The 16046-nt window shown below is 38.4% G+C and overlaps 3 protein-coding genes across 4 annotated transcripts in view; 2 read left to right on the plus strand and 1 right to left on the minus strand.

The window, feature by feature from the left end:
* Nucleotides 1–5706: 5706 nt before the first annotated feature.
* Nucleotides 5707–9469, plus strand: LOC112516815 (probable calcium-binding protein CML27). The gene is made up of 3 exons (XM_025124049.1): nucleotides 5707–5836; nucleotides 8386–8390; nucleotides 9047–9469. The coding sequence occupies exons 1-3, from the start codon at nucleotides 5707–5709 to the stop codon at nucleotides 9467–9469; spliced, it is 558 nt and encodes a 185-aa protein (XP_024979817.1).
* Nucleotides 9470–11689: 2220 nt separating this feature from the next.
* Nucleotides 11690–13371, plus strand: LOC112516447 (thylakoid lumenal 16.5 kDa protein, chloroplastic). Its single transcript, XM_025123490.1, has 4 exons — nucleotides 11690–12071; nucleotides 12180–12319; nucleotides 12808–12880; nucleotides 13128–13371. The coding sequence occupies exons 1-4, from the start codon at nucleotides 11753–11755 to the stop codon at nucleotides 13235–13237; spliced, it is 642 nt and encodes a 213-aa protein (XP_024979258.1). The 5' UTR covers nucleotides 11690–11752; the 3' UTR covers nucleotides 13238–13371.
* Nucleotides 13372–13464: 93 nt separating this feature from the next.
* Nucleotides 13465–16046, minus strand: part of LOC112516446 (methyl-CpG-binding domain-containing protein 11-like) — a 5105-nt gene continuing 2523 nt past the window's right edge. For both annotated transcript variants that reach the window (XM_025123489.1, XM_025123488.1), the window contains one exon: nucleotides 13465–14694. In XM_025123489.1, coding sequence (XP_024979257.1) covers nucleotides 13765–14694 — 930 coding nt within the window. In that variant the 3' untranslated portion in view covers nucleotides 13465–13764. The remainder of the gene's footprint in view (nucleotides 14695–16046) is intronic.

Raw genomic sequence — 16046 nt, forward strand, 5'->3', positions numbered from 1 at the left:
CAAAAGATAAACCAAATGATCCATTGGACATAAATGTAGCTCTGATATTCTCTGAAATCTGACTTCACCTTCATAGTCAAGGAATATAACTCCTAACTTAGGTTTAAAATGCACAGAGTTGGGTGTATAGGGACCCTTATCTGGCAAGTCAAGATTCAACATAGAAATGTATGTACTCTTATGAGCCTTCAGGATTTCATCTAAGGAGAACCTTGTTTCATGTTCGTTCCTYAGGGATGGTCCTTCATTAGGATCATAGAGTTTTTGTTTCTTCTTCCCATCTTTCTTCAGAGTTGGTCGGTCAGGGGCCTTGACATACCTGGACATCCTTTTGATGAGTTCGTTGATGATGTCCTCGATAAGTGTCTTGTGTCTCGACTTGGATTGCTGAATGGCTTGTCTGATCACCATCCATTCGCTGTATCATAGCGGCCAAGGTAGGAAGGGTACTCGGTAACGACATCAAGATTTTCCCTGGTGATGAGCATTGAGACCAGTGTTCCACCGTCTTTAGAATGTCCGTTGATACTGACGCTGATAATTAGGCGGGGACTTAGTCTCTTTTTCAGTTTTGCTTCGCTCCATTGCTTGTCCTTATCCACCAGCTTCAGCTTCTTCTTGCTTTCAGCTTCTGCAATTGAAAGAAGTTTAGCCTGGGCTTGGACAACATTCACTGTTTTCTTGGACTTTTTCTTGGGAAGGACTTTTACAGCTAGTGACTTGGCCAGCTTTAAGCTGTCTTCAGTCTGCTTCTTTTAAAGCTCTAGCTCTTCTTCAGCCCTTAATGCCTCGAGTCTTTCAACTTCAAGTAAGAAGTCAAACTCACCATCACTAGAGGTACGAAGAGAGATTTTTACTCTAGTCTGGTCGAGTAACTCCTTCAGCTGAGACATCTGCTGGTCTGTTGGAGCACAAGAGACGGCTTGATTAGGTACCTGCTCCAGTCGACTGCAGGTTGTTGATGGAATATGAAGTTGATATTCTGAAGTAATCACTACATGAGAGGTAGAGTCTTCAAACAAGGATTGTTGAGGGATTTTGAATAATACCTTCAAGTTACCTTCTTCAGCGACCGTCTTGCCTTTCGACTTRGGGTMCTGGTTCCCTGATGGAGTCGATTCACCTTACCTTTGCTCCCCCTGGGATGCGGAATCCTCGAGAGTAACACCTTTGGTGACAGTTGTTCGCTTCTGGAACTTGATGGTAAAGTCATCTTCATCATCATCATCGTCGTCACCATCTAGATCATCTCTGGTGTCTGGAATGACAGGTTCATCATCGTCTTCGTCATCATCATCGTCTTCGTCATCATCATCATCATCTTCATCTTCATTAACATCATCATCATCACCAGCAGCAGCGATGGTATGGGCATCATCCCTAGGAATGGCATCTACAACCTCAGCTAGAGCAGCTTCGGTGGTAGGGATTACAGGAGCAACGACTGCTTCAGCTCTAGGAGCCTCAGCCTCAACTGCAATTGAAGCTGATACTGGACCAACGGCCTGAGAAGTCGTAGGAGCAGCATCGGATGATTCACCAGCATTGGACCTCATCTCCCCCTCTTTGGCTAAGACTTGAGAGAATTGGCGAGAGAGTTCGTCCAAGCGCTGACGCTGGAGAACCATTGAATCCTCCAACCTTTACAAAGCATTGGCTAGAGTTGTAGTTTCATCACGCGTCTCATGGAGCTGAGCGCGATCATTGGCAAAGAAAGAAGGTGCAATCACTGGAGCTGGTTGACGGACAGCATCCAGGATTTGTTGAAGAAGGCCAGTCTGCTGATCAGCTATAGCCTAAGCATTGTCAGCCCTGCTGTGAAGAACAACAATGACGTCGTTGTTAGCTTGAACAACTTATTGGAGAGTCTAGAGCTGACTCTGAACTTCTTGAACATCCGCCTGGAGGGCAARGAAGTTCGCATCAAGATCGCCTTGACGGGGCATCTCTTGGTGAACTTTGTTGATCCTAGAGAGGACGGTATCAATGACAGGAAGGAGAAGCTTGATATCAGATGACATATCATAGTCATCATCAATTTCGTCATTTCCTCCATCATCTTTATCTCTTTCTTCCTCTGCCGCTTTCTGAGCATCAGGCTGATACATCGAAGAAGGACCTGCAAAAGAAGAAGTGTGAGCTGAAGGCTCAACGTTAGAAGAAAAGAAAGGGTAGGAAGATGGAATACCTGAGGGGCCTTTAGTGACATCTAAAGGATTGTCACTGGCATGAGCAAAGATGTCATCGAGAGGATGGACATCCGTATGCTGAGGAGCATCGAGAGGAGCAGCCTCAGGTCAAGTGGTGCGTGTCTCAGTATCAGGAAGGACAGTCGCTGATACATCATCGACATGTGTAAAGACCAAGGAGGGAGGAGAAGAGAAAATGGTTGAGAAGAGACGTGGGTGTTCAGCGGTGGCGGCGCTGATATCTACACTTTCAGTGATTTGGGTAACTGAAGTGATTGGTAAAGACACCACTGATACGACAGTGATGGGAGAAATCACTGAAGAGCTGGGAGGGTTAACAGAAAGTGCTACGGGGGTAAGGCTAGTTTCAATAACTGAAGTCTTTTGAGAGGCCCCAGCTAGAGACGTGGTTGTCCCCTTTTTGGCTTTCTTGGCTCTCTGAGGAGAACCAAGAGTTGGTTAAGAGGGTCGTTTTGAAGGGGTTTTGGTGGCTTGGTTAGACTCAGGAGGGGGGGGTTTCTCTTGTCATGGCCACCTGAGAGGAAGAGGTAGTGATGGACACAATGGAAGAAAGTGCCACATCACTGTCCCTCAGCTTATGATCCAGAATCCTAGATCCAAGCCTGAAAGCTGGAAGGTTTCCTTCTTTGGGGTAAAGACTCTTGAAGATCTTAGTCAATACCATCAAAAGAAACCTGGTGTAAGGCACCATCTTTTCTCGCTGGTGCTTGTTCAGCTTAAGCACCAGGTCATCAAAAATGACCGCATCATAAATTATATTGTGACGCTGAATCATAGATACGCCTATGATCAAGGTGATCCTAGAGGCCTGGTCCTGACCTCCAGGTTTTCCACCCATGCACTAGATGAAATGAGAAAATAGGTATTGCCAGACAACTGACATCCTGTTCTTCTCAATCTTCGTTAAGGACTTGAGAGGGGCACTGGAGTCCTTCTTCATTGGCCACTGGTATCCCATGGCATCGAGAAAGTTGATTATCTCGGTGGAGGAGGGTTCGCTGTCGAAGGGACCCTTAGGAAGACGGAGGGCTGAGCGGAATGTAGAAATCCCAAAGTTCACATCCATGCGGTTGAAAGTGAAATGGATTTGCTCCATTTTGCGTCCAGCATCGTCTTGGACTTCGACAACCTCAATAGTGTACCAGAACTGCTGAAGGAGTTCCTTGACCATGAGGGGCTCATGGTTGAGAGCATAGCCTAAGGACGACTGTTTGAGGAAGTCAGCCGCCTCTTGGTAATGTGCTCTTGTGGAGGGTATCTCTAACAAGGCAATGTGGTTGTTGGCCTTGATAGAGATCTCGTCAATGAAGAAGTTGACGTTCTTGGCAACCATCTGTTTATTATCAAATAAGTAAAACAAATAGGAACAAACAGATTTGTTAGAAAGAAGCCAAGAGTTTATGGTTAAAGAGTATAGAAAAAGTTTTTAAACAAGGAAAAACTTCATTTAAAAAATCCTTAAAAGATTAGGGTTTTTCAAGTAGAATGTGTATAAAGAAATAAGATTAATAATGAAGAAAGAGATGATTAAAACCCTTTAAAGTTCAATATATTAAGAGAACAAAGTTCTTAATCATATTAAACACATTTCTTATAATGGTAAGAAGAAAAGAAGATTTTGACCTTTAAAGTTCAAGAAGAAAGGTCGGAAAGAGGTTTGAAGATTTAGAGAGTTSTWGCTTTGGAGAAATCTTAGCAGAAGTTCRTCTAAGAATTTTGAAAGCGTAAAGAGAAAAGTGAAGAAGAAATCTYATATTTATAGGTAGGAGGAGAGAGAAGAAATATGAGAGAGAGAAAAAGACGATGGTTCGGGAAAGTGGTCATAATGAGAAATATGTCACGTTCTCATCCACAATTGAATGACATTTAATGAGGTAGCGTAATGACAGGTCATTTCTGTAGACCCAGCCAAGATCGAAGCAATTCAAGAATGAGAGCAACCAAAGAATGCTTCGAAGTTCGGAGCTTTCTAGGTCTGGCAGGGTACTATCGACGATTTATCAAGGACTTCTCTAAGATCGCAGTACCACTAACCTCTTCGACTCGTAAATATGCTAAATTTGAATGGAATGAGGCCCAAGATCGAGCATTTCAAACTTTAAAGGAATGTCTGACACATGCGCCTATACTTGCTCTACCTGAGGGTAACGAAGACTTTATAGTATATAGTGACGCATCTTGACTTGGTCTTGGATGTGTCTTGATGCAGCGAGACAAGGTGATTGCATATGCTTCTCGCCAATTGAAAGATTATGAGAAGAACTACCCTACTCATGAGCTTGAATTAGCAGCGGTGGTATTTGCTTTGAGGCTTTGGCGACACTATCTCTATGGTACGAAGTGTCAACTTTATACTAACCACAAGAGCTTAAAGTATTTATTTGATCAACAGACCTTGAACATGCGTCAACAACGTGCTATGGAACTCATCAAAGATTACGACTGTGAGATACTATATCATCCGGATAAAGCCAATGTAGTGGCAGATGCTCTTAGTAGGAAGACGCATTATGGACTTCTATGCTACTCTATCACTCACACGTCGGTTAAATATAATCTCTTTGATGATATTCAGAAATGGCAGATTGAGTCTTTGAAGCCTGAGAATGTCAAAGTAGAACGAATGGTAGAATACATTGATTCTCTCTCTGAAGATGGACGTGGCTTGAAGGTCTTTAAGACCCGAATCTGGGTCCCCAAACTTGGCGGCATGCGAGATGTTGTTTTAGCAGAAGCACATAAGTTGCGATTATCAATACACCCAGGGAGTACCAAAATGTACCAAGATCTTCGTTTAGAATACTGGTGGCCTGGGATGAAGACTGATATTGGACGTTATGTCGAGAAATGTACCACATGCTTGCAAGTAAAAGCTGAACACCAGAAACCCTATGGTAGTTTACAGCCTCTTGAGATACCGATGTGGAAATGGGAGGAATTAACGATGGATCTGGTTACTAAACTACCGAAGACCTAACTACAACACAACAGTATCTGGGTTATAGTTGATCGGTTGACCAAATCTGCATTGTTCTTACCTGTTCGAGAGTTTTATTCTATGGATCGATGGGCACGGTTGTACATTGATGAAGTTGTCTCGCGATACGGTGTACTGGTGAAGATTATCTCTGATCGCGATTCTCGATTCACTTCTAATTTTTGGACTAGATTTCAACGAGAGTTGGGAACACGTCATGCGTTTAGTATGGCCTATCATCCTCAGACCGATGGTCAATCAGAACGAACCATTCAGACTCTCGAGGATATGATACGCGCATGTGTCTTAGATTTTGGTGGTAGCTGGGATACTCACCTACCCTTGGTTGAGTTTTCTTACAACAGCTACCACTCGACAATTGGAATGGCTTCCTATGAGGCTTTATACGGATGTAAGTGTCGTACACCCTTGTGTTGGCGAGAGACGGGAGAGAAAGTTTTAGTTGGACCCGAACTCATTCAGATTACTCATGACAAGATTCAGATTATTCGCGAAAGAATGAAAGCTGCCCAAGATCGTCAAAAGTCTTATGCAGATCGTCTCAAAAGGCCAATCAAGTTCTCAGTGGGTGATATGGTTATGGTGAAAGTTTCTCCTTGGCGAGGCGTGCTTCGATTTCGAAAACAAGGTAAGTTAAGTCCACGATTTATTGGCCAGTTCAAAGTATTGGAGCGTATCAGAAAACAGGCTTATCGACTAGAGTTACTGGAGGAACTTACGGGGATACACGATGTGTTTAATGTCGGGTACTTACGTAAATGTTTGGGTAAACATGAAGAGACGGTGCCCTTAGCCGAAGTCGAAGTAGATGAGAAATTAAGATACATTGAAGAACCATAATCAATTCTAAACGAGAGACAAGTGAAACTACGTAATAAAGAGGTAGACTTGGTATTGATCAAGTGGAAACACCATCGGGGACCAAATTGGACGTGGGAGCGTAAAGATGAGATGAAGACGAAATACCCATCTTTATTTCCACAACAGTGATTTCGGGGACGAAATCCTCAAAAAGAGGATGTATTTGTAACATCCAATCTCTAATATACCCAAATTATTTGCTAAGTATATTTAATTATTAGGTTTAAGAGAATCTATGATTTAGTGGGAGTTTAGGTTTGAAATTTTAGAATTATACTTCTTAAGAGTATATTAGAGGATTTGGGAAAATTTCACGTCAAATAGTTGCGTAAAACTGATTTTCTTGGGAGATCTTTTTTGGAATATTGTTGTTGGATATTATAGATTATCTCTCTATGAACGTGTAGGCTAAAACCTCATAGAAAACGGAGGTCCGAGCGAAAAGTTATGAATATTTTAAGTGTTGATGGTCAAAATGGGTACCTAGCCGGGCCAACCCGACCCAACTCGAGTTTTATCATTATAAATTGGATTTTTGGCCCATTTTTCTTATCATTTGAGTCCAGAACTCACACACACTAGAGGTGCAATTTTCACACATATAAGCTCGATTCAACTCAAATCAAAGAGGAAGTACAAGATCTTTGAAGGATTTGATCATCAAGTAAGGTATAATCCATTCTTTGCACTTGTTCTTGGTTGACATTCTTGTTATATGGATTGCATGTTGAGATAGAGTTAGGGTTTCATATRRDTTTGATCTTAAGTGTATAAAATGAGTGCATTTAGTGTTTATGACATGAAATGGTCATTAGATTCAAGAGATTATCAAGATTTATGCAAGTTCATCATATGAACTTTGACTTGATTAAGTCAATGATTTGGGAGATAATATAAATGATAAAATAAAGGWTGGATTTTGGTTGTTTATGTCAAATATGTTATGTTAAGTTGAGATTCAAAAGTTGGAATAATTTGGGATCGAAATGGTTTGATAAGAATGTATGAAAATGAGGATTTCGACTTAATATTCATTGAAAATGTACAGACTTTGAAAAACTGTATAAAATCGTAGAAAAATCCAAATGAGGTGAGGCCAATTTTCTTAGTTAGATATTTGAGTCTAGTTTATTTCTTATTTTATGATCAAGGCATGAATCCGAGTTTAAAATAGGAAAAACAGTTCTGCATGCAACAGCTGTACATAGAAATTTAGGTAAAATATTCAAATAGGATATGTGTATATCATGGGTTTTTTTTTTATATTGGTTGCTTATGAGATTTTGTACATTCACTCAAGGGGGTAGTTAGAACATATTTTGATACTTTGGAAGCAATCTAAGTGTGGTAGATTAGACTTGCTTTGGGAGCTCATTTTGGAGCTTTTCGGTATTATTGCGGTTGCCCGGTGAGTTATATAGTTAGTTGTTACATATTGATTTGAACATATATATTTTCATATGAATGTTTTTTGGTCTTGAATTGAGTCACACGATCTTGACTTTCCTTTGATTCCGTCTCTTGAGTCTATTCCATATTACTATCTCGGTACATCGGTTTGCTTTTTGGATCCGGACTCGTTGTTTTTGTACCTTGAATTGTACGCCATTGTACGGGTACTACTTCATGTGGCACGTCGGAAGTTTATGGCAAAGTCAAGATCCCAGGTTGGACGGGTGAGACTTTCTTCGGTTGTAAGTACTCATTGCTCAAAGATGAGGAAGAGCAATGAGTAGAGAACCTTGACACATACCCGGTAGAGGAAGGCGGGCAGTGCGAGGTTTCCCGTAATGAACGATTCTGACTCGGACTTTGGCATGAGCCCGGGAGGTGAAGGACGGGGTGATGCACTGTCTTCGTTATGATTACCGATTCGATCTCTTGGATTCTTGATATTTATTGGTATTCTAACGATTGTTGAATATATTTGGTTATTGATCTTGTTTCCTTGTTGTGTTGAGCATCAATGGTATGGTATATTATGGTGATTTGAATATAGAATCCTATGATCTTAGCATCCGGTACGTAATTRTTCACTCGGTTTTTTGTAAGTCTCGGTTTGCATTTGGATGATGCTTTGAACTCTTTTATTGATAAGAGTTTATCATGTATGTTTATATACATATGCGATATTGATATGTAATACTTAACTATTTAACTCACTAAGCGTTGACTTACCATTTAAATGACAACCTCTCTCAGGAAAGAAGTCAGATAAGAAGAAAGAACCCGTTGTTTGACTTGAAGATTTATCGGGGAACTTGAAGATTGCGATCTTGCTTTTGGTAAATAGTAGCTTAATACCGTATTTCATAGATGTAGTAAGTAAAGCTTGATTATAGTCTTGTTCTGGTTATAAGTATGTTTCGTACTCTTTTGTTACTTAATTCGGGTTGTAAGTAAAAATCCGTTATATCCGAGTTGGAATTATGTTTCGGGTGGTTTTATCACTAAAATATAACGGATATTTCGAAGTTTTTCTAAAAAATTAATATCCCATATTTTGAGATTAATCAATGTTATGCCCAGATCTGTGTGTTTCAAAGGGTTGACCATTTTCATCGCATCTGGTTCATTTTCATCGCCTCTGGTCCATTTTCATCGCCTCTGGTCCATTTTCTTCCCCTCTGGACCATTCATCGCCTCTGGACCATCCATCGCCTCTGGTCCATTCATAGGCTTTGGTTTTCCTCCAGACTTAGTCGTTTCAGCAACATCTTCAGATTTTCCATCATTGGCCCCCATTGTTTTGATAAAACTTTTAGAATAATTAAGATCAATTTTTGGCCCTATCAATCAATAAATTATATTTTATTGGAGATTTTATTAAAATTAGAAATTGGGATTTCTTGAGTGAGATGTTACAAATGTGAAATGAGGTGACAAGTTGTACATTTGAATTTCATGTTATATGAAATATGTGAGTTATATGCAAATGTGAAATGAGGTGTTACAAAGCAACAAGTCGTTGGTGTAGCTGACAAACCTTGAGGAAGTGAAAAAAGTGTGTAATGTTTTTGATGTCAACGGAGACCGCAAGATCTTGGCGGTGGAGCTCGTCGATGTCATGAAGGCACTCGGATCCGACACGTCTCTGGATGAGATGAATCGAATAATGGCAGGTATCGATACTGACTGTGACGGTTTCATCAGCCTAGAGGAGTTTGCAAGTTTAGAAGATGACGACGAGATGAAGGAGCTCCAGGATACGTTCGAGCTCTACGATCTAAACAAAAACGGATTGATTTCGGCAAAGGAGTTGCACCAAATTTTGAGTCAGTTGGGAGAGAGGTGCACTGTTGATGATCATACGAATATGATAAAAACGGTGGATTCCGATGGTGATGCTTATGTGAATAATTCACCTTATGGAACACGTAATTTGTCTTTGATTTCATAAGGTGAAATAATATATAAACGGAAATTTAGTTTGATTTCATAAGGTGAAATAATATATAGACAAAAATTATGTTTGAATTCATTAGGTGAAATAGATTATAGACGAAAATTGTGTTGGATTCCATGTGTTCAATTAAAACCATATGATTAAAATCAAATTACAGCTTAGATCGATTTTCAACCTTTTTGTGGTTCTCATTTAATTACCGTCCTACACACACACACACATATATATATATATATGTATATATATATATAGAGAGAGAGAGAGAGAGAGAGAGAGAGAAAGACACACACACTTGTGTGTGTTGATGTTTTGAATAATAGCGAAAATAAAATAAATTCATATAAAGTAATAAAACTGAAAAATAAATAAGAATCATTGATAGTATACAAAATATTATATAGCTTATAAGAAATGATATCGAAAGTGCAAAGTTATGATTAAATCTTTTAAATCTGAACTCACTACTTTCTTCAATTTTCAAAGAATTCGTGTTCGGCTGTTCATATATGAGAATAAGAGTAAATATTCACCTATTTAGGTTTTTAGTTGTTAAATTTTCTTTTTATGTTTATTTAAATCTTAGATCTCGTATGTAATTATCATTTATCCCTCAAATTATATATTAGAAAAAACCCACATCTTACAACATAATGCGTTGTAACGCATCATAACATGTTAACGAGCCATAATGCTTTACAACGGAAGTCAAGCCTTATAGTGGAGCTACAAGCGTTAACATGATGGCAAACCCAAGCCTTCATGCCATAACTCCCATAACGAGTCATTTAAAACCATGTAAAATGCATTAATTACATCAATAGTTTCTAATTTTTTATTTTCATAACTTTGTCCTTAAAATAAGACTATTAGTTTAAGCTCTTTTAATCACGTCATGTACCCCTCACATGAGGGTAATTTTGTATTTTTATCTTTTAGGTTAAATACATGAAATAACAATTTTTAGTAAAAAAAAATTATGACAACATTATACTTTCATTTTTTTTCTTATTACAACAATATACTTTCAAATTGTTTTCTAATAGAACATTGTACTTTGAAAATTTACTCATTATAGCAATGAGTAACATATTACCTTTTAAACTGGTTAACTTCTTATTTTTTATAATTAATTTAGTATATTTATTAAATTAAAACGTACATTTAAATGTCTTGAAAGTACAATGTTGTAATAAGATATGTCACATCAACATGTTATACGTGGACGTCCCACATGGACAACGGTAACCTCTGACATGTCATCTTAATGTAATTCAAATGGTTATTCATTGCTATAATAGGTAAAAAAATTTAAAGTACAATTCCTTAATAAATAAACAATTTGAAAATATATTGTTGTAATAAGGAAAAATGAAAGTACAATACTATAATAAGGAAATTTTGTAAAAATAGATTGTTATTTCATGCATTAACCTTTACCTTTTTTACCCATTACGTCACTAGAATTAGGTTCCGATGAGACAGAGTTAAGATGAGAAGCATAAGAAATGATCTCCACCCTTGGATGCACATTAGTATGAGATGCATCGAGATGCACCAGATCAATCCTCGTATCAAATGTGATTCATGGGTGAATTTGAGATTAAGAGTAATCAAGGGTCCAGATCTCTTCTTACCCTTCTTATATTAACTCTCTTTCTCACACGATCATTCGTCTATGTCACTAATAGAAAACAAAATTCACCATTGTTTAAATTGGGGACCAAAAATGGTTATAAAAACTCAGTTCCGAATCAAAATTAAATGTTTGAAGTAGACCTAAAACAGAGGCAAATCTGGAAGAAGTATTAGAAGATTAGTTTGTAAATATAAGTTTTCACATAAAATCATGTAATTAAGGGGGTGTTTGGGATTGCTTATTTGAAACAATTTATGCGTTTCTACAAAAGTTTTTATCAACATATTATTAGTTAGAATGGTTTAACTTCTTCAAAAATTCCTTACTGCCGGTTTGACACCGGTATAAGCTATTTATCCAAACACTCAAAAGTGTTTATTACCGGTGTCACATCAGAATAAATCAATAAATTATTTTTATAAACAATCCCAAACACCCCTAAATAATTCATGATTTTTATTTTTGTAATTTAATGTTTTTATTAGTATGGAGAAATATTATAAAGTCAAGGCTGATATCAAGAAATCCAATATCTTATCCTTTTTCTACTTCTCTGGCTCTCTCACAACCCCACCTAAACAACCATCATAAAACATAAAAACAAAATACAAACGGAAAACCAAAAACAAAAGGGATTGAAAATGGCAGCCATTTTTCTTGCCAATCCAAGCACCTTCCTCCCATCATCATCAACCTCTATGCAGAAACACATAGTGAAAGGAACCAGTGTGTGTAAACCAGTGAATAAATTACCAAATTACCCTCCACAAGTCTCCAAGAGAAGCCTATCCATAAGCCTCACTTCCCTTTTCCTCTTGTCCTCAACTGGAAACCCCCATGGAGCAAATGCAGCCATTTTAGAGGCTGATGATGATTTGGAACTCATGGAGAAGGTGAAGAAAGACAGAAAGAAGAGGATTGAAAAACAAACTGTTCTTAATTCATCCAGCAAAGACAAAGGTTAGTTTGGTCATTTACCCCAATTGGGTAAAACTAACACCTTATTTCATAAATGATTTATGAAAATACGTCTGAAATCTTGAAGAAAAAATATTGTGATTGGTGCAGATTATCTGCAAGATGTTATTTACAAGCTTAGCAAAATAGGGCAAGCCATAGAGAACAATGATCTCCCATCAGCTGGTTCAGTGCTTGGCCAAACCCTTGATGCAGATTGGGTCAAGATGGCTAATGTAGCCCTCTCAAAGGTCCTATCTTTTTTCCTTCTAATGTTTCTCATCACTTGTGCTTTCTTAGGTTGTACCTTGTGCTTCCTTTCATGTACTTATTCTCATCCAGATTTTTGATCAAAAAACAGATATTCTGTCAACACTTAAGTACAACCTCCAAAACAAAACCACTGGTTGAAGCCAAGTTTCGATTTGCAGGCTGTATTTGATGTTAAAAGGATGTCAAATATATCTAAATATTCTAATAGATTGTTTTGCAAGACTTTTGTAAGATCAAATAATTGTATGTCAAAGTGTTCCAATAAATTGATGAGATGTTTCTGGACGTTCAAAAGGTTAACTTACTGTAACACTTTTACATAAGACATACGATTGTTTGGTCATGTAAAACAGTCTATTAGAACATTTAAACATATTTGACGTCCTATATAGTTGATTTTGTTGTAATGCCATAAAGCAAGACCATTCACGTCAGAGATCTTGCTTGATGATTGGTTTTCCTACAGTTGAGCTCGAGCCAGGAGGAGAAGTCTGAGGTGGATGCATTCAACTCATCATTGACTTCTTTGTATACGTCAGGTGCATTCGAGTTTTTACTAGAGTCAGTATGCATGAAGTTAACTACTCGTGCTCAAGTATAGCCTCTCTTCCTCTAGAGGTAGAGAAAAGGCCTGTATACATCAAATCCTCTCCAAAACCTACCATCTGGCATATGATATACCGGTTACATGTGGTTTGATCTGTATACATCATACCCTTCACAAACCCGGTATGATATACTGGTTATGTTTGGTTTGGTTTATGAATTCTACTCAATTTGTTGCAGTAACAAAGAATGACATAGAAGCCTCAAGATTAGCTTTTGTGGACTCAGCAACTGCATTTGAGAAGTGGACAACATTAACTGGTTTGGTTGGAGAACTAAAAGGGCTTTGAGCAACTGTAATTTAGGGTTCTTCCCAATTTTTCCAATTTAGGGTTTATACGACAAGCGATTTGCTTGCGTGGATCCAATTCTGTGTTTGTTTTTCATGATACCCATTTCCTGAATTCGATTCTAAACAATCTGCATACTTGAAAAAAGATAAAAAGATGGCACAATTTGCAACAATTATTGGAACCATATTGCCATAAGAATGTTTGTACAAAGAAAACAAGGTAAATGAGAGTTAAAGGCTGATAAAAGAGTTAAGTATTACATAATTAATAATGATACAGGCATGAGCATGACCTGTGTAACCTACAATTTCCTATAGACACAACAAAGGCCACAACAAGATGCCGGTTTCACGACAGGTTTACGACAACAAATGTCCTTTTGTGTCCCTTTGATGTTGCTAAAGTTAAGTTTTCAAGACTCCTAATGCTATGACAGAGTTACAGATTACAGAAATGTTCGTCAGCAATAAGATTCACCAGAAACAGACGATGCTAACTGAGAGAATAGGCAGCACCAACACTTGTTACTCTATCTTTATCTCCTCCCAGGAAGGCTGGGCCTCACTGACCTCCACCACCGGACAACCATTCTCAGCTGCTGTGGCTCCTCCTGCTTCCACTTTGGTCACGGGGACAGAATCGTCAATTGCTGTTTCATCGACTACCTTGGTAACTTCCTCTGGTGGGGGTGTTAGTGGGTTTTCAAGCACTTCTTCATTGACCTCTTTTGCAGGCTTGGCTACTTCCTCAATTGGGGGCAGTTCTTGGTTTTCACACGCTTCTTCGTTGACAGCCTCACCTTCCTCATGCTTAGTTTCTGCAGCTTTTGACTCCCCCGCTTCTTCTGGGTTAGCTACTTCCTCTGATGAGGGCACTTGTGTGATTTCACACACTTCTTTAATCACCTCTTTTCCAGGCTCACCTTCTTCCTCCTGCTTATCTGGCAGGGGTACTTCTGAGATTTCACACACTTCTTCATTGACATTCTTACTTTCAGCATTTTCTGACACACCCTTTTCATCGTTGACCTCATTTACAGGCTTGGCTACTTCCTCTGTTGGGGGCACTTCTGGGATTTCGCTCTTCCCATCTGCCTCTTCTTTGGGCTTTTCATCATCTTTCTCAGCCTTTTCTGCTTCCTGCATCTCGACATCTTTTTCTTCAGGGGCATCTTCATTCTCTTTCTTGTCTTTCTTTGAAGATGATGACTTTCTGGGCCGCTTCTTCACGGGCTCATTTTCAGCTGGTGGTGGGGTCGACTTTACCTTCTCGCTGATTCTTGAAGATCTGCGTGGTGTCTCGCCGCTTCCCCAATCGAACTCAGAGATCTTGGGCCCACCAGGGTGTGATTTCAGGTACTGCTCCAGCTGCTTCCTGTTTGTGATCTCTTCTCCTGTTGGTGCAGTGAACACGGTTTCGTTCTTCCTTGGTGTCCCTCCTTTCTTTAGCAAACACTACACGTAAAAGGCCATGGATTGGAGAGGGTATTTTAGTTATTTCACAAAACAGTCAAAAACACTTCCCTAAAATTATGTGTGAAGTCAAGCATTGCATATTTCATGGAATGGAGGGAGTAGAAGACTTCTAATTATAAGAACCAAAGTATGCCTAAGCCTTTGTCATGAATTAGCAGATTTCCCGTTTTCAAAGTTTCTAATTCAAAATTACTTATTTGCCCACCATCATTGATAGTATCAAATTGGGTCCAACGGTTCCTCATTTCTTTTCTTCATCAAAGGGTATTTTTAGACATTTAACAAATTATCAACCACTTCTCTTAAACTATATGCCAAGTCGAACACACCGCTTACACTTTCCGTGGGACAAAGGGAGCAGAAGACTTGTAATTATGAGAAATGAAGCAAGCTCCCCAAAATAAAATAAAACAAAGGCTAAAAGAATGAAAGAATATTTTTTTTTTCCTTCATCTAAAACCCTCATTCCAAAATGCTTTCAAGCATCCAACTTAGATTTTAGCATGTCTCCTTCTCTAACAACTTGTCTTAATCGTTCATCGTACTTAATTTTAACCACCATGAGATTTACTATTTGTACTGCCTCTGTCCCAAAGTAACTGAACCCTTTAATTGGGCACATGACTTAATGAAGTTGTTTGATTATTGATCAAATATCTAACAATCCGAGGACCCTATGGACCAAAATCAATATCACCAACATTTTTGTAACGATCGAAGGAAATCTTGAATCAAACATTGTCAAAAACAAGAAAATTTGCACTTGTTTGTGACGAAGGGAATACCATTTTAAACATTTTGTACGTTCTTAAGAACATGGACAGGTTCTCCATCACTCATCACGTATCTGCACAGTAGTCTCAACTATAGCCACCTGTCTTAAACATCACTAAACCTCGAGATCAATATCTGTCATATATATATATATATATATATATATATCAGTCCCATCTAGTCTAATAAATATCTGATTCCATTTTGTTTCCTAATCTAATGCCATGATCATAATGAATGAATCTTATCATTTCCATATATATCTCACTCATAATTAATGAATCATGATAATTGTCCATAAATATCTCTATTGTTTCCTAATATAAACATTGATTATGGTTTGTTAGAATTGGATGGTTTGTAAATGAAACATCCCCTATATATGTGTGTATACACATACGGATCTCCATTTATGCCATCAAATGAATCATTGCTAATCAAGTATGTCCCGCTAGCTCAATCTTAAACCTTTTATTTTACAAGCCCGAGGCCTTCAAGAAAACAGACTCTCTACCACTTACGATAGAGGAAAGGTCTATGTACATCCTTAACCCCCC

Source organism: Cynara cardunculus (genome assembly GCF_001531365.2).
Source record: "Cynara cardunculus var. scolymus isolate 2C chromosome LG 8, CcrdV1, whole genome shotgun sequence".
NCBI classification, from domain to species: Eukaryota; Viridiplantae; Streptophyta; class Magnoliopsida; order Asterales; family Asteraceae; genus Cynara; species Cynara cardunculus.

Excerpts from the sequence above, each read along its gene's own strand:
- LOC112516815 (XM_025124049.1), top strand. The coding sequence starts at position 5,707 with ATGAAAGCTGCCCAAGATCGTCAAAAGTCTTATGCAGATCGTCTCAAA.
- LOC112516447 (XM_025123490.1), top strand. The coding sequence starts at position 11,753 with ATGGCAGCCATTTTTCTTGCCAATCCAAGCACCTTCCTCCCATCATCA. Across the intron at positions 12,072-12,179 it reads TTCATCCAGCAAAGACAAAG|ATTATCTGCAAGATGTTATT; the intron begins GTTAGTTTGGTC and ends TGATTGGTGCAG. Across the intron at positions 12,320-12,807 it reads CTAATGTAGCCCTCTCAAAG|TTGAGCTCGAGCCAGGAGGA; the intron begins GTCCTATCTTTT and ends GTTTTCCTACAG.